General features: G+C 42.0%; 1 protein-coding gene across 3 annotated transcripts in view; it reads left to right on the forward strand.

The window, feature by feature from the left end:
• The window catches only part of LOC129186123 (contactin-4-like), a 140,340-nt gene that overhangs the window by 108,327 nt on the left and 8,984 nt on the right, over positions 1–23,029 (forward strand). For 2 of the 3 annotated variants that reach the window (XM_054784030.1, XM_054784031.1), the window contains exons 12-16: positions 8,060–8,187; positions 17,808–17,983; positions 19,316–19,436; positions 19,834–19,992; positions 21,449–21,598. In XM_054784030.1, coding sequence (XP_054640005.1) covers positions 8,060–8,187; positions 17,808–17,983; positions 19,316–19,436; positions 19,834–19,992; positions 21,449–21,598 — 734 coding nt within the window. The remainder of the gene's footprint in view (positions 1–8,059; positions 8,188–17,807; positions 17,984–19,315; positions 19,437–19,833; positions 19,993–21,448; positions 21,599–23,029) is intronic. The other variant, XM_054784032.1, reaches the window with a different exon arrangement.

Consider the following 23,029-nt stretch of genomic DNA (forward strand, 5'->3'; position numbering starts at 1 on the left):
CCTTTTTCCGTTCTTTACTGTAGTAATCAGCAGTAGAACATAGGTACGTTTCAGGAAAATATCAGTTCCCGACTAAAAAAGGGAGAAAAACGTCTTTTTGTGAAAAGATGCATTTCAAGTTTTCACTATGGCACAAATATTTTTTGCTTTTGTGACAACTCATAAATCTAAACAACTATACCAACATAAACAACACAAAAAAGTGGCCGTTTTACATCAAAATAGCTATTTATTTACAAATAATATGATTTACAAATATAACTCCATGAAGTATTTACAATTTTCACATTTGGAACGGAACGTGCGCGTGCATGCGCTAACATTTCCCTACAATGGGTAACCTTCTGCACTCTACACTCCTCCATGCTCTCTCACTTCCTCCTTCCTGTCATGTGTGATTCTTCCATTCAAAGATTATCAAATGCACTTCTGCCACCTTGTGGCCGTTTTTATGGCTTAAACGTGCTCTGAAGTGAAATGCATTAGTGGAGAGTTGCGTCATCACCTCTTTGCCTCTCGTACAAAGAAACATAAAAGACGTGTAAATAAGTTGTTGGGCTCGGGCGTTCGGGTTTATAAAAACGTATAACTACGCCTTTGGTATTAAATGAGTTAATGTGTGTGTTAGCAGAAATACAAGCATATGTCAGTGCATAATTCTAACTAATATTGGTCCAATCAAATGGAATCATGGATGAGTGGAAGTGATTAGTGAATTAATGTAATCAATGCAAGTTTCACAGTTGTCATAATTAGCACTAAACCACTAAAGTTACATTTATTTAAGTCAGCTCTGCATGTCAACTATGACTTAATGCAAATCATTTCCCATCAGAGCTCCTCGCGGTAATGCTGTGATCATTCGTTGCAGCTAATGATCCGTGTGACAGGATGAGGCACTGGTACAGTTGGGCATAGCAGAAATCAATATCAATTACACGTGTATTGAAGACTTGTCTCAAGTAAAGGTCCGTGTCTCTCTTATTTCTTTATTTATTTTCCATGCGTCAGCCCACGTCTGTGTTTACTAAAAGTGCAACAACGGTAAAACCCAGAGTATGCTTACTCTAATTGGCCTTTAACCTTGTTGTTGACAGCTTTACAATGTAACAGAATGAGCCTTTTGTTGTAAGCCTGCTTTAAGTAGTCATGTGAGAGGCTGTGTTGTCATAGCGTTGAGCTCTGCAGGTTCTAGCGTCTCAGGTCTATACCACACAGTCGGGCTTGATTTATGCTCCTGACAGACACAATGTGGAACCGTAGGAGGGGGCGGGCATTCAATTTATCTCAGACCTCCAGTACAATTCAGGGATTTTAAAGTATTCAAGAGCAGAGATCGACATCTGAAGTTGGGCGCCACCCTTTGTCACAGCTCAAAGGATATGGTGACCTAGTCTATTTCTGCGTGTCGCCTCCAGCATTGTTGGAAACACTGACGTTTTGATACAATTATGATTAGAAACATCTCCTGCAGGTCGGTCGATGGCTGTCTGTCAGGTTTGGAAATCGTACACAGACACACCGCACCTTATCTGTGCGGCAAATAGAATGACACACATTCCCAACAATGCTTTTTTTTAATATTCCTGTCGCGCTCGCTCCTTACATTTAGATAACCGGTGTTTTGGAAGAGAGAACGGTTGATGCTGTCGCGAGTGGAGCAAGCTGTGTGTATGCGCACTGATGCAAGAATCATTGTGTCGGAGGCTTTAGCTGAGACTAATTAGTCAGTGAACTCACCTATAAGCTTCTGACGATCTTGCTTCCTGCCGTGTCATGGCTGAGTAATTCCACTGATGGAATCTTAACCTCTATTTTCACAAGCCTGGGTTAATTAAGTCGACACATATACAGGCCTGCACTCTGCGGCCACAGTGTCAGCCAGCCAGGGCACAACGGAGCCACTAAGAATTCAAACACAGCCCTGCTTTCAACGTCCAAATCTGTGATTATGCATATTGTTGGCATCTTGAATACTTTTGAGTACACTCCTGGTCTTCAGTTGGATTGGCGGGTTGGTAGGTTAGTAGCAAACACTATTCCACTACGGTGGTTCCTGGGTTTCATACCCTCTGGTTTTCATATGATTTGGTTTTCGATGCAAATTATCACAAGAAATGTGTGGGTTTTTGTCTGACTAGTATGCATAATGTGCCCAAACGAGCTGCAAGCTAAAGAAACACTATTGAATTCGAATGAGGAGTCGTAGCGTAACAAGCTAGCGATTGTAATGTAAGGGTGGGAACCTTTAACACAGGTCTCAGGGGAGCGGTTTAATGGAGACACAAGTGAGCCGGGCCTGTGCAAACCTGCTGATTAGATTAAAATTAAAGATTAAAGAAGATTACAATAAAGTTCAAGTGAACAAGTGTACAGCTCGAACTGTCCGCTCTTTAAAGTTAAGTTTGTAAGCAAAGACACAAATTTTCCCCCCCCAAAAAGATCCCATAAACAGAACGACACAGGAACTTGAGGTCAAATGCTTGGTACATTTTGGAATGTAAACAATATTTTCTGGAAAAATGTACCTTCTAAAGTCGCAAGAACTTGGGAATTTGCACCGCCGTTGTGCTTGACGTCCCCAATTTTACGAGACTTCAACTTGACAAGTGTTGGGTGACGTGTTGCTTTTCCTTTGCTTTTTGTGGCTTTTTGGCAAAACTAATTCAAACCCCCCCCCCCACACTGCAGCGTATGCAGCAGAGTGGCTCAATGAAAAACAATGAAAACCTTCAGAACTTTCTAAAAACAAAAAACAACAGGACGGCCCGGACCCCAGTTAAATGTTCATTTCTCCATGTCATTCATCGTTTTAGGTGTTTTTGGCTTTGTGTTCTGCATGTAAAACCAAAATTATTCTCGATAAAATGTGTTTTGTCTTAATATTTTTTAGTGAATGGATTCATGGGATTACATTATTTCTTATGGGAGAAATGTATTTGGTTTTTGGATGTTTGCATGTTTCGGTTTTGGAACAGATTATTGACGGAAACAGAGGCTCCCCTGTATTTGAACAGGAGGCTTCAGAAGGCTCTCTGCTCAACACGCAAAATTGAAGCCTTTTTGGGATTCATTGGAATTGTGACAATTTCTTTTCCCCGTGTAGAATTGTATTAAACGGATCAAAGACAAAATATGTCAAGTGAACCATCAAATCAAGGGTTTCAAGTATCTTTTTTAGACCGAAAAGGCACGGCTGCATCTGTTAACATCTGAAAGAGAATTTACTGAAATAACAAAAACAGGCTTTTAAATTCGGAGTCGGCCTTTTCCTGTGATTTCCACTTCACAGTCGCCAGGATAATGGCCGCTATGTGGCTGATGTTATTTGTCTCTTTCATCTTGTCACATTGCAAGGTGGATCCACGCTGCACAGCCACCGTCCTCAGAGGCTTCATCTCCCCCAAAATACACACCTGTGTTTTTCATTAGGCTGTGCCACCCTGTTTAAAATCATCACTTTCATAGGAGCAATATTCCTGTGTGGAGCAGGGATGAAAGGGGAGGCACTTCACTTCATCTCACCTGTGAATTATTGATACCTGCCCCTTTGCTAGCATCTCAGGATGTAGGTAGGAAATGTCTCCTTGTGTAATGGTCCGACTGCACAGACATGTTGTCCGCAGCAGGGAAGAGAGAATGAAATGTGGTCGAGCCTCCATCTCTTATTCACCACAGGCGCGCCCTGACTGACTTCGACTTTATTTGACCTCGACTGCTCTTCCATTACTTTCAGGATAAAATAACGAACACTTACCCAGACAAACGGCCGCTGAAGCGTACCCATACATTCCAAAAAAGGAAGACAATGCAGGGAAAAGCCAAGAATGGGCTTGAGATTGACATATGATTCATTGTTCAGCCTGCGCCCCTCCTCTTACAAGATGCATGGTGTGCAAGTCACATGGAAGCTATTTTGTCCCGGAGGGTAAGGCGGTTGCGGATTAGAGATCACAATGCCCAAATGCAAGGCATTTAGTGGTATTGAAATATTGCTGTGAGCATTTCGACTAACTCGATCGAGTTAAATCACTTTTCTTACTGATGACAAAGTCCACAGGATAACTGATGTTTGATGACGTACGTGCGGGACGTACAGCGGAACGTTTGACTTCCGGCATGGAGGTCCAGCAACCGGCGAGTTCCCGCTTCCCAGTTACTACTGTTGTGTCCTTGGGCAAAGACACTTCACCCACATTGCATCCAGTGTCGCCCACACATGGATGCTTCAGTGACCGGGCCAAGAGCACGGGTTAAATGCAGAGACACATTTTGCTGTACATTGTACATTGACAAAAACATCTTCTGTCTGTATTCAACATGCATAACAACGTCTGCATAATAATCCGTGAAAATGACACTGAATTAACACTCAACTTGTGTTAGCTTTACGCTATTATCGCTTACGTTAACTGGTCCGTTTTGCCCCATGTCTTAAATCAGCCAACCAACTGTGTCAAAGCAACAATTTTATTTTTGGTTACCTTGTTTGGCTTCCATGAAGAGGATCTTTCTTTTTAAAGTAAACCTTCCATTTGAGAGTGAAAATGATAGTGATAGTGAAATGGTCAGGTGAACCTCAAGAGAATTCTTGAAAATCAAAGGTTATGTTACCTGATCTTGTCTTTCTGTGGACATGTGCTGGTGGATGTTGAGGCAGGGCTGGCTGAGGAGGACGTTGCCGCGGTGGTCTTCGTGTTGCTGATGGCATGGGCCATGAGTGTCAGCCCTGCTGCTGTCTGACAAAGGTTACGACACCCGTTCCTTTCACTCCAGCTGCACATTAAGCATTCATAGCTTCTCAAGAACATTCAAACGATATAGGATTGAGATGGGTCCACAAAACAAATGCAGACGCATCTAGGATGTTGTAGATCATCACCATTGGCCATCGTCTGGTCAGTCGCTGGCAAGTGGAGATGGTAGTCAGATTGTCCAGGTTGCCAACTGCTTCTTTTGTGTTTAACCCATGATAGTTATGGGCTTTTTGTGTGATACAAACTGGAGATAAGTACTCTGCAGGTCAACAACTCCTTCTTCTGGTGTATCACCAACATCTGGTAAGCAGGGTAACCACCAGCAACCAGTGGCTGTCTGTAAAATGAGTTGGTCTGTGCATGCCTTCCATGGCTCTTTGGAAGCAAACCAAAGGTTATCTATACAAGAAGTAGGGGGGAAGTAGGGCTAAAGGGGGCTGTTTAAAAGGACACAAACAGGAAAAGAGAGAAGCCCCTAACTAATGCTCACAGGGTTGGGGGAGGAGCTAGCAGTCTGTTGGCTGACAGTGTTAGTGAGCTGACATTGTGTTTGTGATTTCAGTTTTGTTTTATAATATTATAATTAAGGCTGTCAAATTTAACGTGAAATTCCCTCGAATGGCACTATTTTTTCTGGACGCGCGATTAACGCCCACACCGTAAAGAAAACGCAGCGGCGTTGCGATGGATGTTGAGCCACAAGCGGGAACAAATATTGAGATAAACCGACAAAGAAAAGGGTATTTTGCGTGGTAGGTTGAGCTTCAAAGCACTGGCAGATGGCTCTCTCGACAAGACCAAAGTTCTTGGTATCTATCGTCGCTGGGAATTGCTGGACTCAGCTGGAGAAACTGCTGGAGCAGTGCAGGTAGTTTTTTTATTCTAATTTATACAGTGGTACCTTGGCATGCGAGTGTCCCGACTAACGAGTGCATCTTAGATACGAGCTAGTTACTAGCAGGTGGAGTTGAAGACAGAAGGTGCGTTTGAGGACCGTTGGACAAACTGGGACAAGTCGCCGCTCTCATTAAACATGCAAAAACTGTGGTATTTCTAATTGTATATTATTGTTTGAATAAAATAATGGCCCATGTTTCCAAAATTGATATCCCTTTACATCAAATTTGACGTAGTTATTGATAATTCTTTTTAAGTGTTTTTGTTTTTTTTGCACCTGAACATTTCCCATGGCCAGGTGGTCGGGGACCCCTCCCTTACAGCATGCTTGGGGGGTTTGAAAATACTGTAAGAATGCCACTTTTATAGAATTGGCTTCTTTATTTCAATAATGTAAGATGAACGTCGACATCGACAAATGTAGCCGTTGAATCGTATTGTTTGTACAATGCATCAAATCGTATCAGATCATTGTGTTTTTAAATGATATCGTTTTTGAATCGTATCTTGACCCGTGTATCTCCATGTGCATCGAATCATTTACCACAGAGATTTACATCCCTGCTTAATGTAGATAAAAGCTTCCTTCTATCTGTGATGGATTACGATTCATTAAATGTGTCCAGGCTGGTCCACCGTTGCCACAAACACACCATCAGGTAGGTGATCAGGGCCTGCCAGGGCAATGACCGAGAGAGGATTCATCCCATTACCATGCAGTTGATCACCAATTATTGTAACTTCTACTTAAGAGTGTGCCTGCATGGAGGTGTGCACATGCTCATTTGAAGTGTGAGGTTGTTCTGGGTCAGTGCATATCAAATTAAACACGTATGTAAGTCACATACATACATACATTGTAGCCCATTCAAATCCTGCTTGCGGCAGCACGGTGGAGTAGTGGTTAGCAAGTCTGTCTCACAGTTAGGATCTCTGTTGGAACATCTCAATGTGCAGTTTGCATGTTCCCTGTGATTTCATGGGTTTTGTCAGGTTGCTGTGGTTTCCTCCCACATCCCCCAAAACATGCATGTTAGCTTAATTGGAGACTGCAGGATCAAACTCAAGCATTTTATGTCGCCCGTGAAAGCTTGGAGTAATGCCCGTCAAGGAGATACTTATTTTATTTTATTATTTTAATATTATTTAAAATATATATATATATATATATATATATATATATATATATATATATATATATATATATATTTGTATATACAGTACATACAGTATGTATTTTTTTAAAATTATTTTTATGAATATTTTTATTTGTTTGACTTTTTAATGCAGGTATATTATATGTTTCTCTTATTTTATTATTTTAATTAAAAAAATATTATTTTATGTATGTTATTGTTTTTACCTATGTAAATATATTTTATATTAATTCAACAATCATTTTAAATTATATTTTTTTGTTTGGTTGGTGCCGATTTTGACAGAAAAGTAATTTTTTTGTCAAATCCAATTTGAAAAGCTTATTTTGTATAATTTGTGAATTAATCATTCATTTTATCATGAATTATTATTATTATTGAAATTATATGATAGATGAAAAGTCAAAGTGAAAGTGATAGTAATCAAAATTGTTATAATACCGTGAGGAGATTACAGGTGGCCCTCTGAGGGTCACCATAGCTGCGAAGTGGCCCACGGTGAAAACGAGGCCCCTTGACGCCCCTGCTGGAAATGGTTCATAGGTGTGAATGTGAGCGTAAACGGGACGTCTCCAGCTCGCCCGTGACCGGAATGAGGACAAGCAGTAAAGAAAATGGATGAATGGATGGAAAATCATGTTTGATTTCCCACAGTACTTTTGTTCTGTTTTTAAGGGCACTTTTTTTTCTTTTTCTTCCTCTTATTAAGAAAATGTCAACTTTTTTTCCAGCCTCTTTGACCTTTGTGGAAGCACTTGTGGTCATTGTATAAAGGGCATGGAGCCACTCTTCTCCTTTCTCTTAAAGTCGTGTGTTGCATTATTTACAAATAAAGCCACAGACCCATTTCTCATTTGGTCATTTGTAAAAAATGTTATTAGAACCGTGTTATATTTCCCAAAAGGACGTATTTTTACAACGTGTGTCTATAGCAACATTTGTTATAAGCCTCTTTCATGCAGAGATGTTTCAAAATTGGTGCATGCTGACAGGTTCTGGTGAGACGTGTAATGCTTCCGACGAGCGGCAATTGCTTTCAACACCACAGGGCGGTGTTAAACTTCACACATCTGTCCTGCCTTGCCTCTGATAGTATCACCCTGTCAACTTCCAACCCCATGTTTTGCGTGGGTGCTGTTCTCACTGCACAGGACATTCCAGAGCAGTCTATCCAGTACACTACGTAGTAAGCCTGCACTCGTAGTTGAATGACTTTTTTAACACGTCATTTGTATACTTTGACCACAGGGTTTCCATTCTGGATAATGGCAACCTTCGCATATGGAACATAACCAAATCAGATGGCGGCCCATACACGTGCATGGCAAGGAACCAGTTTGGTGTGGCCACCAGCACGGGAAGCATCACAGTTAAAGGTAATTCCTGTTTTCTTTCCTTTTCACTTCTCTCTCACTGGCTGTTCAAACAGACCACAGCAAGACTATATGGTTAGATGAATGACCTTGGTGAGCGTCACTAACCCAATTTTTAATAATAATAATAATAATATAAATCCAATTAATCCATTCCAGAAAGCCAAAAATGTTAACACAAAACACGTGTTTATAGTTCCTTTTTTTAAGGTTGCTCTTGCCTTTATTGAGTTGGGGTGTCGATTAAAACATGAAGAGGTTTCTAGTTTGGAGAACAGCTACATCTAAAAACAGAGCAGCCGCAAGCCAGTCAGACTGAGAACTATGGCATGGCTACTATGAATGATAACACAGTCGTTTGGAGGTGGCAGTGCTCGAGGCATAGTCCTGCAATCTAACCTACCTTGGTGTTCCCAGCGTCAGCGAGTGACGTGTGGCTGTTTTTTCCACCGGTGTTAAACAGCTGCTTGCTACTTGTTGATGTCCAAGCAGAAGCTGTAGTAATTCTACTTTTGATGAACTTTACTTAAACATTTGTCAGATCAACCTACGTAGATATTCTGACTTGTCCGCTCACTTGATCACAGAGCGGTTCTATTGACTCTCATAAAATGTGCATCACTTTCAACCACCCGCCATCACCGGTTCCGTTTCATAACACACCTCATACATGGAAGAGATCGGTGTTGACAATTTACGTCATGGCTGATATATTTAGCCAGTAAGGGTGCGCATTTCAGTGTCTTTTGCGTCATGCGTTTATTTGGTAGTTAAATACCAGCCATCAACAAAGGTGAAGTCTCCCGGGGGCAGGCGCATGGGAGTGAGCTCCACTTCCATACCGCCGTGCGATGCACATCTGAAAGCTGAAAAATCCCTCCGCAATGCAACCCAGCCTGCATCCCATGCTGTTTGAAGCCTCGCCATTCAACTGTTAAGTGTCGTCTTGGTCTTGTGATGTGAAAATGTAAACAGCATTAATACAAAAATAGACGCCAACACCAACAGTTACACATTTTTGAAGAAGCCGCCTCCTTTCCTTCCTTTCCTAAGTCCTAAAGAGCAGCGTTGTCTTTACAAGTGAGACAGCCTGGTCACCATGTGTGTTTGGTGAGGTGTTGAAATCACTCTGCACCCTCCCTCACCGACTCTAGTATCATCAGAGGATAGTCTGTGTAGAAAGCGACCTCATGTTGTTAGATCATCTGCAGTGGGGATTGCATTTCTGCTCTGGTGCTGTGACTTATTATACTTCATTAAAAATGAATGTGAGCTGGGTATAAAGTGCTTTGGATAGAGTGCCTCCAGTCTGTGCTGATTTTCTGTTCCATTTCCATTGGGAATACAGTAGTGTTATCACCTGCTCTCGTTTGCGGGGGGCTTGGTGACATTTTTATTGAACTATGTCCTCACAGTGACCCGCTTTTCACTGAGGTTGCCTAGTTAATTTGTTATTGTTACTTGCTCTGCTTTGACCTTCGTCGTCAGCCTTCTTGTATAGATTTATAGGATTCCTGATCTTCTTATGCTGCCCTCAGGGACTCCATTTTCACCTCATGTTTCATATTGATATGGATGTGCATCTATACCGGGATCTAATTATTTGCCCAAACCAGAATGCAGTAAATCCTGCAATTAGGTATTCAAATGTGGGCAAGATCACGCTCTTCACTCACAGTGAAAGTGGACTTCAACGCTTTGCAACCGTCCAAACGAAAGCATGCATTCTTTGGGCTGTGACTGCTGCTTGGTTTTTGACGCTGTATTGGTGAAAATCCACTCTATATAACTTTTGTCTCATAAGAAGAGTATACAGTCGTCCCTCATTGATCACGGCTAATTGGTTCCAGACCCCACCGTGATAAGTTTGACCTTCTAAATACAGTCTTTACCGCTATTGGAGCCCTGTAGACATAAAATAACACCCCTGTAGCCACCCTTACACGCGTATCACGTAGTATAGTAGACATTATAAGTGATATTAAGAGATAATAACTAAGTTCCTTGTTGTATCTCAAATGTGGGTCGATTGCAAGGCATGAAAAAACAGATTGACGTGCGCCTGTCATCCATCCTCATGATGTTTGTCACTTGATTGACATGCAGGGCAGCCAGTCTGAAATGCATACATGTACACGTGTAAAATAATGGACCCTGCAGCATTACTGCTATCTTTGTTTACACCGCATTGTGCAACTCTTACGCTCAGGCTATGGGATCTCTGCAGGGACACGAGATGGCCGCCACTTTAAGCATAGCAAGCTACCGAGCCAATGAGTTAGCCTCCAATTTATTCCTTCTTAGGAAAGGATTTGAACCTAAGTGGGGAAGAAGGACAAAGTAGGAAGCCAAAAATGCACCACTTCCACACAGAATGGGAGGAGAACTCTGTTTTTTCACGATAGTGCTTCCACTATCGATGACTGATCATTTAGAGCTACTGTTCCAACTCGCCATCCATGGCTGACTCCATGCAGTGCAAGTTAATGTTAATGTTTCTTTTGGTGGGTTCCATGTTTATATAACCATAGAACACAATATTCTGTGTGCCTTGAAAGATCGGTCAAAATTGTCTAAAATGGCCGCTACTGAAAGGGGTTGTCTTTTGAAAAATGGTTGGGATGTACGAAAAGAGATGACTTATAATATCAGGCTGCCAAATGCTAAAATGATAAAGATGTGTACAGTGTTCCCTCGCTCTATTGTGGTTCACCTTTCGCAGATTTCCTGTTTTGCAGATTTTTTTTAGTGCTTCCTTTTTTTTTTTATTACAGCTCATGAACGCTGTTACAGGCCGAGCCTGGCCCTTTAAGAAGAGTAGCATTGTGGGAAGTTGAGTGTCTATCTCTTCCCTCTCTTGTCTGTCTGCACCGCCCATTGTTTTCTGCATCCTGATTGGCTGTAGACCATTGTCAATCAATCTCCTTCATGCCGTCCTGCCACGTCTCCTGTGTCATCGCTAGCTTGCTTGCTTGCTAATTTGTAAATGAATCTTTGGTTCGTCTGCAGCGATATGTTTTAACAAGGATACAAAAACGCTACAGTACAGCGGAACGGCGCCAGGACAAAAACGAGTGAAATACTCGTGAGTGACTTAATTTCTTGAGTTGGTCATTAAGGTTGATCATTAAAAGTCTTTTTTTAGAGTGTTTAAACGGGAGAAATGTGAGAAAATGTTATTGCCTGTCTGAGAAAAGTGTACAAAGTGTATGGTGAGGGCTTTTACAGCCTTAAAAAAAGGTATGGTCTACTTCGCGGGTTTCACTTATTGCGGGCTATTTTGGGAACCTACCCTCGCAATAAACGAGGGAACACTGTAATCAGATTAAATACCATTTTCAAATGAATTAATCGTGATCAATCACCATTTGCACCGATGTGAAATATGAATATAAATATGAATATGAATAGAATATGCCCATTTTTACTACATTTTATCAACAGAAAGATAAATGACAGAACATGATTATACTGTATATATTTGTAGTATATATATATATATATATATATATATATATATATATTATAAATATGTTATATACTTGTATATATATTTGTGTCAACAGCTCCAAATGAACTGAAATGTTAAATCAAGCTAACAGATGACATTTGAATCACACTTTAATGTGTTATTATGTGTTAATTTCGGTCAAAATTGTAACCATCAATTAAATACATTTGTTACCACCATTAACGTGTTATTTTTGACAGCCCTAATAAATATGCCTCCCTCTCCTTTGCTACATCCTGCTCTAAAATCTGATTTGTAGGTCATTTAATTCATTGAAAACAGCCAATGATGATGTATACTGAATATTAAATGTTACATTTACAAGGATGCACCCGTTATGGCTTCATGAGGAGGAAAATGAGGTCCAACCCTGTCGTATGTTCATCACCTACATCAAGACTTCTCTGTCTCCTCTGTTGAATTATAAAAGACAGCCGTCATGTATTATGAATGCTAGGAAGTCAGCAGCAGTCGAGAATGCGGAGGAGAGCTTTGAGTGCACATTGCTCCTCACTCTTCCCCCACGTTGAACACACTAACTCTCCTTTATGGAGGCAACCTGCCTTGGATTCTGTTTATTCAGAGGAATATACGTCTGGATTATAATATAAACACATTCCCTTCTGTGTCTTCATCAACTGTGTGTATCTCACACAATCTTAACCATTTTCGGGCTACTGGAATGATACTGTCACCCCCTCCACCCTCCGCCAATCAGGGGCATGTCGAAAGCTGATGTGAGAGCGGATGATTGCGGAGTGTGTGATTTTTCAATCAAGCTGCAAGGAAAGGCGTTCTCACCTCAGAGTGACGCCGCCGTTATGTGCATCGCCTTATGAGGTAGTCTGGGTTTATTTGACACCCTCGCTCCCTTTCCATCATCATCAAATGTTGGAGTAGTTTTGTGCGCGTGGTGAACAAATATTCCCCGATATGATTAAATGCCTCTCTGTCACATTTGATATTGTTCAGTAAATGGGACGGGGTAATTTACATGCATTATATGAGGGAGGATTGGAAACCTATTTAGTGGAGGACAAACGTGTGTTTCGGGAGCAGCTCTTATGGGAGGTGACAGTATTATATTCAAATTGACTTTGTTAATATGAATGGTGAAAAACACCTGTCAGGAAGCATTCCGGATCTCCGGGCATAAACGAGCCACCTAGAAAACAGCTAAGAGGGACGCGTCACAATAGATGAGCCTTGTTAATGTCCATATTATGGCAACTCCGGGGGGGATATTAGCGGATTAATTGGATTCATTTATACATAGATGCGCTTGCTGAATTTCGATTGCGCCAAGCCTGGGCTGCTGCAACGGTCAGTGAAATCCTGGGTCACGCTGGATTCACGTCTTTGTACATTTTTCTAGCCTGAAGGCAATCTTTGTTACATAATACATCCTTGAAACTCTTTCTTTGGGAAAGAGCATGAACAGAATATGTTGAGGTCACGGTATCGTGCTAGTGTCAAAGTAGACTGGTGGATAGCACTCCCACCTCACAGCAAGAACATTTGGGGCTTGTATCTGCGCCAGCTCAGGCCTTTCTGCCCATGACTACTATGAGTACTAAACATGGACAGTTGTGCTGAAAAGTCTACATTCACTCATCATGGGAATTCATTTCATTGAACTCATTCATCCCAGCCATTTTTCAAAAGAGGTGACGTCCATTAGTGTGCAGTTACGCCTTTGTGATCGGGCGTTCGGGTTTATAAAAACCTGTCAATACGTCTTTGGTATTGAATGAGTTAATTCAAAAAGGGTTTGAATGATACATTCAGGGTGAGATATGTTCATACGTTCAACTCAATCTCTGAATAGGTGGTGCTGAAGGTTGAAGAATGGATTTTAACTTGTCAAGGTGAGGCCAAGTTCATTTCTTATCGGTGATTATGATTGACTGCCGCTTGTACCCCACTCAACAGATCGACTGTTACAGGGGGTCCCGGCTGGTCCTAGACCAACCAGGGGTACGCGTACCCCTAGTGGTGGTGGTTTCTGTGGGGGTTTGGTGGCGGGCGGCGCAAGAGCAGAGACAGGCACTGCATCAGCGACCGGTACTGGAGCTGCAGCTAACATGTGGTAGAAAACCCGATCCATCCAGGTTCCCAGCACTCACATGCTGCGTGAGAGCCTGCGGATAATGTCCGTTAACTCCCGCAGCATCTGCTCATGATGGCCCACTGGTTTGCCGTGGGAGGAGAGCTCCTGGCGAAGTGCCTCTGACTCCACAGGGTCCGTGTTTCTGGCCGGGTAGTTCTGTGACTTTTTGGTGTTGGTTTGGACCTCACAAGCAGAGAAAGACAGTGAGTAAAAATGAAAAGAATTGTAATAAAGCACACACACAGAGCCAAATAGACTACAGCAAAAAAAAAGTACAAACAAGCAAAAGGGAGGCAGTCCAGGATCATTTTAACAAAGGGCTAACTCCACGGCAAAAAACACCAAGATGGGTAAAATATAAAAAAGGAAGTAGCTCAGAGTAACGAGGCACTCCAGGAAGATGCTAGCAGGAGTTAAACACATTCGATAGGATAGGAACTAGCAACCGCAATCAGAGCTGATGATGAAGGCCAGGCCAATACAAGATACTGGAGGCGAACGGAAACGTGAACACTCCACATAACAAAAGATACAAGCCGACGTCTTCCTGGAGTCACGGCACTGATTACTGATGCTGTCGTTCCGGCGTACTTAGTTACTCCGCCCAGCATCGGGAGCTGGGAAAGAGTACAGAGCAAGCGTCAAGGCAGGCACAAACGTGGAAGGTGACAAGAACTTCACTGTTCAAAAACGTGAAGAAGGTATAAAAGCATGAAACGTCTGATGGCAAAAAACCATCCTGAAATGTCGTTATAACCAGTAAACTAACTGAACGTGATACATTTTGATTCTTGGCGCGTATTTATTTGGTGATATGCGGCATTGGCTGAAGAGATTCAGCAAATGGATAACGAATGGATAGAATTAAGTATTTAAGTTTCTAATTAAATACTGATTCTTATCGTATTGTATTTACTGAAGAACACTAAGAAAGCCAGTAATGAATGGATGGAATTAAGTCTTTAAGTCTCTAATTAAATACTGATTATTATCTCTTATTTGGTGATTGTTCAACAAATAATACAGAGCATTAAATTATCTCATAATTAAGAATATAGGAATTTTGGCAAAAGGACAATAATTGTTAGTTTTCACCCTCTTTTATGAAGGGCTATGCATGCAAATGGGGACTAGGGCGTACAGATAAGTACTTTCCAGCATGTCTAATCCCCTTTTTAGCATAGTTTTCCTTTGCTGCTTGAGAATACATAAAGAGATGTTTTTATTTTTTTTATTTTTAGTTATTACACTGATTGTAATCCCTCAAGGGAAGTGTTTATTGAAGAAAAACAATGCAATGAATGGTGACAGGCATGTAAGAGGTGAAAAAAGAACAGCTACATACTTGGAATTGACCCCGTTATCCACACGGGCTAATGTGACTGTCCCTTCATGTGTAGAGTCAGAGGACAACGAGGCATTATACGTGACAGAAATCAATCACAATTTGCCTAAAATCAACCAAGCTTGTTTCCATTCTAATCTGTCAGAAATGAAGGCAGAGGACGGTCACAAGGAAACTCATTCCCATCACTTCTATCACAATGAAACCCCGGCGAGTGCCTTGGGATCAGGCTGTACAAACTGCGAGGGGAGAAGTTCATGTTGGAGAAGACGCAACCCCACAGGAGAGAGAAAAAAGGCAAATAAAGGTTTATAGCACATTACCATGCAGCGTAGGTAGAGGAGTAAAACATTCCTGATGATAAATCCTTCGTGAAGGTTTTGTTTTTCCACCGCCGTCTTTTTTTGTGTGTTGGTCTGCCAGCTGTAGTTGCCAAAAACTCCAAAGTTGATTTTGAACAAAACTGGTGGAGTATGAAGCCAGTGTGTTTCAGGGAGTTGGAGGTATTTCTATATTGGTTGCGGCGTGGGCGTGAGTTGTGCACAGTGCCCTTCAACATTTCATCTGCAGGCGGCCCTTGTTTTACAGCGTTTCAGGTTACGACCGCGAGTGCACGATAATTATCGCACCGATAATTATCGCACCGATAATTATCGCACCGATAATTATCGGGTCAATATGAGGGAATGATGACGTCATACTGACAAATCCGGTAACATAACCGATAATTTAAAAAACACCCCGATGAGGCGAGCTTACCCTACTGTGCGGGTTAGCAAGTCAAGCTCCCCTGTCGTAACTTCCCTGATTTCTCTTGTAAACAAACATTTACTTTCCGAGGCAGACGTTTTAGTTGTACCCGCCGCGACAAAGAGGGAAAAACCCCATCGAGCACACAAAACCTTACCGGGCACCTGAAACGATAGGGCCGCGGCGTTTGAAAAGTGCAGAAGGTTTGCCAGAGACCTCCGTAGCGTCACACCAGCTGCTCGGAACATTTGTCCACATACAGTGCACCTTGTTGGGCCACAGCGGGTGGCTCCCTCCCCTCCAGACTCTGGTTCTCCTGATAGCAGTGATGTGGTAGAAGTAATGTCATGATATTTTATTAGGACATATCAACAGGTACAATCCGTCAAATCCAAATTTGTTTGAGTTCCGTGCGCACAAACTACAGTTGAATAAGCATTTTAAAAGCAGATATAAAAATAAGGGTAATCAGTACCACATCGCTCTTGAGAAGCACAAAGTTATCAGTATTGGTTTGAAAAAAAAGACACGGTACATGTCTAGTTCTGACGTTTCGCGGTTACGACGCACTCGCATAAATTGTTAAAGCTGTACAAAAAGAAAAAGAGAAGTATTAACGGGCAAGCGGCAGAAGAACACGTACACTTTTGTTCTTTTTAGTTAACTTTTGAACTTTAACCTCCATTGTTTCTCAGGTGTGAGCCAGATTCCTGTGGTGGCTGTGCATTAAAGAAAAAGAAAGTAAAAAGTGAAGTTAGACTTTGCAAAATGTGAAGTAAGCGAGACTAACTTTGGCCGCATGCTTGGGTTGGGGTGTTGGGCCATCATGAAGGACAAAGGTGGTCTTCATCTCCCCGTCCTTGCAGGAGAACCACGGGGGTAAAAGTAAGTAGGTGTTTCATTTCGTTCTTAATGAAACTGAGATTCTTAATGAAACTGAGTGACTTAATTGATAAGTTCCGACTCACAACGTCGTCGTAGGAACGGAGATCACACGTAGACCGAGGACCGCCTGTACTTACCTTTCCACTCCTTCACCATTCAGGCTAATGCTCTCCTGATGCTAACTGTGGTTTAGCCCTCACACGTTTTGGAATGCGTTTCAGATATTTATTAGACTTTGGTCTGTTTGTTTTACCCTTTTTGGGCGGGGGTTGTTGTTTTGTTTGTTATCGAGCAGGATGATTACACAAAAACAACTAACATGAAATGCAACTTGAGTAGACCTTTGGGATGTTTAAAATAGCACATAAAATAGCAATAAAAGCCCATTCTGTGTGGATGAAGACTACTAGCCAACTATACACTTCATCATTGGCCAAGCTTAATTGAGTCTATGTTGTCTGAGTGGCAATTTCAAGCAAGTAATCACAGCACCCCCTAGAGGGAGAAAGTAGCTTTACACTCGATGAACAAAGCCTCTCCCTCTCATCTCGCCTCTCTCATGTCCTTCACCCTCCTCTCCCCCCTACACTGCATGCTCTCAAGTGCAGATAAGGGACGCTTGCCGTATTCCCGGGTGACGTCGCAGCATTGCACTGCGGGGTTGAGAAGAGCGCAATGGCTGCTCGGAGAAGTGCTCACTGATGTTTACTGTTTCTCTGGCAGTGTGTTTTGGGAATTTCTCAAGGAGTTCCAGGTGAAAGGTTGAGTTGAGAGTTGAGACTACGCAGGTTGCAGGAGAGACACGTCTCAAACTCCCTGCAGACACGAGCTCAGGTCAAAACTAACAGCAGTTATTGTTGCGGCTGGCTGTGCTGCGTGCTTAGTGCGGTATATTCCTCCATGAACTCTCTGACATGTCCTGTACATTGACGAGGAAAGCTGTGGCTTTTGAAAAAGCCGGTTTCTATTTCTGTTGTGGATTTCTCTACTGAATTTGACGCATGTTTTTTTGTTCTTTGCAGAACCCACTATGATCACCACTCTGCCAGCGACGCTAGACGTCACCGTGGGGGAGAGTGTGGTTCTACCTTGTCAAGTGAGCCACGATGCCTCTCTGGAGCTCAAGGTTACCTGGTTCTTCAACGAGCAGCTCATCCACTTTGGCAGCCACGGGGGATTTTTTGAGAAAGTGGGCGGCGTAAGTTCAGCAATAGCATTTGACATTCAGTTGACCTTTAGAATGTAGATGTAGTCCAGACTGATATTTTACATGGTCATAAATGGTAACTCATTATACATTGCAATTTCAATGTCTTGCTTCATCAAAAAAAACATTTAATAATAAATAATAAAGAAACTATTTGGGGAGAAAAAATGATTCTCTTTATGCACAAAAACATACCAAAAGCAGACCGAGACACCTGCAGCCTTGCATCCTGAGTACCAGCATACTTACAATTATAATGATCATTATTATACCCATACATATGATATATTACATATACTGTATACCTGCTATCAGTAATGTGGCATCATAGCCGATTCGCTCCTCAAATGGTTCATTGTGTGCATGTGTGTAAAACTTCCACCGTAATCATTCTGATCAACATATCACAAGCTGATAAGAACACATTTCTTCAATGGTTTTCATATGCAGCACTTTAATCGCATGTGCATAGATTTCACTTCCGACCCCTCCAAAGCAATGCATTGAATTGAGGTCAGGAGACAAATGGGCATTCACTGGTACAGTATTTCAATATTACACTCTTGTAGCCCTGGCATAATGAATTCAGACGTAGAGCAGGGGGAATGTTTGTACCAAGTATATTATTTATGGCCAAAAAACTGCTGCCTGTGGTTTATTATAAAAGGAAATTTACATACCCATCTTGCACCCAGTTTCCAGCACCTGCTCTGTATTTCAGAGGTTGTGCATGCAGCACAGTCTGCAACACAAAGTGGGCTGACATATTTGTGAAAAGCTAAGCTTGGGGGAAGGAGTGAAAACTCGAGGAATAAGGAAGAAAAGCATTCAAACTTGCAGAGGAAGTGATTGTTCCTCCCCTATTGTTCAGGGGTTGTTGTTTTAAATAAATATGCTGTACAGTCTGTCGTCCTGAGAGTTGGCAGTACATTTCCAGAACAAAGATAAAACATCTCAGCTGAATTGTTAACTGTCACTCTGCCGCAGCTTCCAACTACTTCCAGTTTATTACTGGACCAGCTCAGCGCCACTCCGCCATATTGAAAAGGTGGGAATTGCTCCCTCAAAAGCCCTTAGCTGCTCTTCATAACTCAGCCGGAGCTACGGTGTATGGGGTTCTGACACCAGCTCTTTGTGCTTGTATGTTTTCTTTAACTCAAAAAAAATGCGCACAGCGTCCAAAAAACAGAAGTAAAGGCGGCTGGAGTCGTTTTCAAGTCGAATATGGACAGTGGGCATCTTCAGAAGGCTACTCCGTGTGTGTTTGTGTGTATTTGCGCGTGCACACATGATTTTTCTTCTTTTTGTGTTTGTGTGTGGTAGCAGCATTCAGCAGGAGACATTATGATTCGAAACATCCAGTTGAGGCATGCTGGGAAATACACGTGTGCCGTGCAAACAAAGGTGGACAGTATCTCTGTCGCTGTTGACTTGGTTGTCAGAGGTAAGCAGAACATCCATTCCCTCGTCTCCGCACCAGTGCTTTTGTGTGGATTAAAAATGGCAGCTTGTTACATATTTCATGAAAATTCAACGCTGAAGACAGTGGAACATTGGAAATGGCGAATGCTTCCCGGGCCTGCTTATGCCTCGCTAATGTGATGAGAGCATATCGTGGAAAAATAGCAAATTCTCTCTTCAGTGTTTAAAAAAAAGTTAGTAATTATGTTGTACAGCACCCAACGGTATCACAGCAAATTGACTTTCCTACAGCAGCCGCAGGTGTTAAAAACCACTGCGACTCTCCATTATCTCTCCATCGCTTCCTGATTTACATTTGCGCTCCTTTTTTCCATCTGTCTTTTCTTTCCTTGCTATTGCCTGGTTATGCCATCTCCCAGGGCCCCCAGGCTCCCCTACCAGCATCCAGGTAGAAGAAATCACAGACACCACTGCGACTCTATCCTGGAGGCCCGGTGCTGATAATCACAGTCCAATTACCGCATACACCATCCAGGCCAGGACACCATTTTCCCTCGGGTGGCAGGCTGTCTCCACAGGTAAGCTCTCTCCAACCAGCCGTGGCCTCTTCCAATCTCACGGAGGTGGCTGCTCTTTATTCTTCTTCTCTGGTGAGAATATAGGAGATGTAATTTCTGCCCCACGTCCAAATGGGGCTCAACTGTAGCGTGACCATTGACCGCCATTTTACCAGACTCTTGGGAATCCTGGAACATGGATCCCATCCAGATGATAAAGCCTGTGCGGAGACTGTAATGTGCATGAGTGTAGTTAAGTGACACCTGGTACCTGTAGTGGGTGTTTTCCCCCTCATAACCTCTTGATTTGCGCCCTGAGTATTCATGTCTGGCGAGAATAATATCCTGTACATCTTGTTCCATGATCATTTTTTCCCTGGTATTCTTTGAGTGAATGAGCCTGTATTCACCGATGGGGTTCATGTATGTACAACAAGGCAACGTGACCACCTGAGAAGAAGATGATGGGCCAGAGCACACTGACACACTGAGCAAGAAGACGGTAACATTCACCAATGTTGTCTTTCATGCAATTACTAGCAAGTGTGCCATGACTGAGCATTCTAATTTTGTAGGCCAGAGGTTTGTCCTTGAGGGGTGGCCTTGGTGGCGGCCTGAAAGAGAGAATGAACATCTTTTTCAAACCTGCTAAGCTAACTTCAGTTATGTCAATGGCAAAATGAATTGGTTTTCAGTTCCTACAGTGTGAGCGTGAATAGAGTCTGAAACAAAACCAGTGCCCAGCGATGCCTTTTTACTACCACGTATGGCCTGGCCGGTTCTGAGTGGGGGCTGTGCCGTCGTGTATGGTCTTGGCCACCGGGCTGCAGCCCAGTTTCAGGGTGTTGGCAAGCCTAGAACATCTTTATGTAGCGGAACGATTCTTTTTTTCACATCCTGAGGGAGTTCTTTGCCATGAAGTGCCGTGTTGAACTTTCAGTGACCGGTACGCAAGAGTGTGAGAGCAATAACGGCAAATTTAAAACACCCGCTCCCCATTAACAGCTGAGACTTTGTGACAATAACGAGTCACATGACACCGGGGAAGGAAAATGGCTTATTGGGCCCAATTTGGACATTTGAACTTCGGGGTGTGTTCACTCTTGTTGCCAGTGGTTTAGACGTTATTTTGAGCGGGCAGTCAACTGACATTGTTCTACTTGAATGTGTAAGCCTTCCAGTATGTGATGTCACATGAGGCGTCACGTTTATCAAGGAATGCTTCATGTGTGCCAGTCACGACTTATATAAAAGCGCACTAAACAGATATACTTGTATTCTATGATGTGTATTTCTATTTTTCTGTGGGGATGCAACGTGCCATATACAACATGCCCTTGTGAGGGATTACACCTGTCCTATGTGGGCTACCTGCTGTGCAGCTCCTCCTGACCTGCCAGCACAGTTTGAAGCTGACACACACACACCTTCACACAAAGCTTGTTGATGCTGAAAGGTGGCCTGTGATTTATTCCAGTTCCCAAAATGGTAGGGGGCCACCGTCTGACAGCTACAGTAATAGAACTGAACCCTTGGGTGGACTATGAGTTTCGAGTCCTGGCAAGCAACACTATTGGGACTGGCGAGCCCAGCAAGCCATCCAAACAAGCCAAGACCAAGGGGACGCGTAAGTACTGCACAAACACAAACTCTCATCTCCTCGCCTCCTTTTTTGTTTGGTTGTTCCCGTCACAGCATTTTCTTATTTCTTGGTTCAGTCTTTTTCATGTTTTTGTTCAAATGTGTTACCTTCATGCAAGCGAAAAATATCCACCAGTTCTTCCACACGAGAAGAATCGATAGATATCGTCATTTGCTGCAAGCATGCCATGTTCGTTTTAGGACTTGAAAGCAAATGAACAAATGAAGGGACTGTTAAGATATACTGTATATTCTAGGGGGGTGTCTACAGGGGTGTCCAAAGTGCAACCATTTGCGGCCCATGGTAGTTTTTGATTGAAGAAGAAAACTAAAAGAAAACTAAACTAAAAATAACAACAACAATTTAAACATCAGCAGTCATTTTACAAGAATAAAGACTAAATATGAAGAGGAAAAAATCATAATATTCATATTATTCATATGATTTTAGCCACTTGAAGTTGAAATATTAAAAAGATGTTTTTTTTTTCAAAGTCATAATATGAGAAACAGCAAAGCAGTGAAGAAATTTGTCAGACGTCATAAATTAGGTTGCGGAAAAAAGTTTGAATGTGCCGAGAATAAAGTAAAACTACTGTGGGAATGAAGTCACAATTATGACAAGAAAATTTACAAGATGGAAGTTTAAATAGTTGGGGGGGGGGGGGGGGGGGATTACAGCAGCAATGCAATAAACATCTGTAATTATACAAAAATAAAGTCAAAATACTAATTTTAAAAAAGTTGTATTCTAATAAGAAGAAAAGTCGAAATTTTACAGAATAAACACGAAATATGAGGAAGAAAAATGTCATTTTGGTAGCATAAAGTTGAAATATTAAAGAAAAGATGTGAAAATTAGGTTGTGGACAGAATTATAATATTATGGGAGTAAAGTCAAAATATTGTGGGATTTAAGTCAAAATATTACAAGCACAAAATTTACCAAGTTTATTAATGAAGAATGTTGAAATATTTGGGAAAATAATGAAACATCAACGATGGTAAAAAAGATAAAACACTAAAGTTCTTACTAATATGTTTATTTCTTGAAATAAGTGACGTGTGTGACCTCAGCTAGCTAGAGCTGTGTTTAGCTCTTTGGTTAGCACTGTAGACAGAGCAGATACTGGCGTGGGTTGTGGCCGACAGCAGCTCCTGTCTGAATGTTCACTGCATATGTGTTCCATGCTCATTAATAAAGCGATTGAAGTGCAACACGAGTCGCTCCTTAACCACCAACAGTATTCTACAGTAGTATTCAGTAACGTTACATTGATGAGACAAGATTCACTGCAGGAAGTACTCTGTCAACGCTAACGTCTGAGTGTATTATATCTTATTTACTGTATGTCTAAGAGGTCATATTTTGTATTATTATGTCTGCTGTATTGGGAAATATAAGTGTAAAAGTGAC

This window comes from Dunckerocampus dactyliophorus, chromosome 8, assembly GCF_027744805.1.
Source record: "Dunckerocampus dactyliophorus isolate RoL2022-P2 chromosome 8, RoL_Ddac_1.1, whole genome shotgun sequence".
In the NCBI taxonomy this organism is placed as follows: Eukaryota; Metazoa; Chordata; class Actinopteri; order Syngnathiformes; family Syngnathidae; genus Dunckerocampus; species Dunckerocampus dactyliophorus.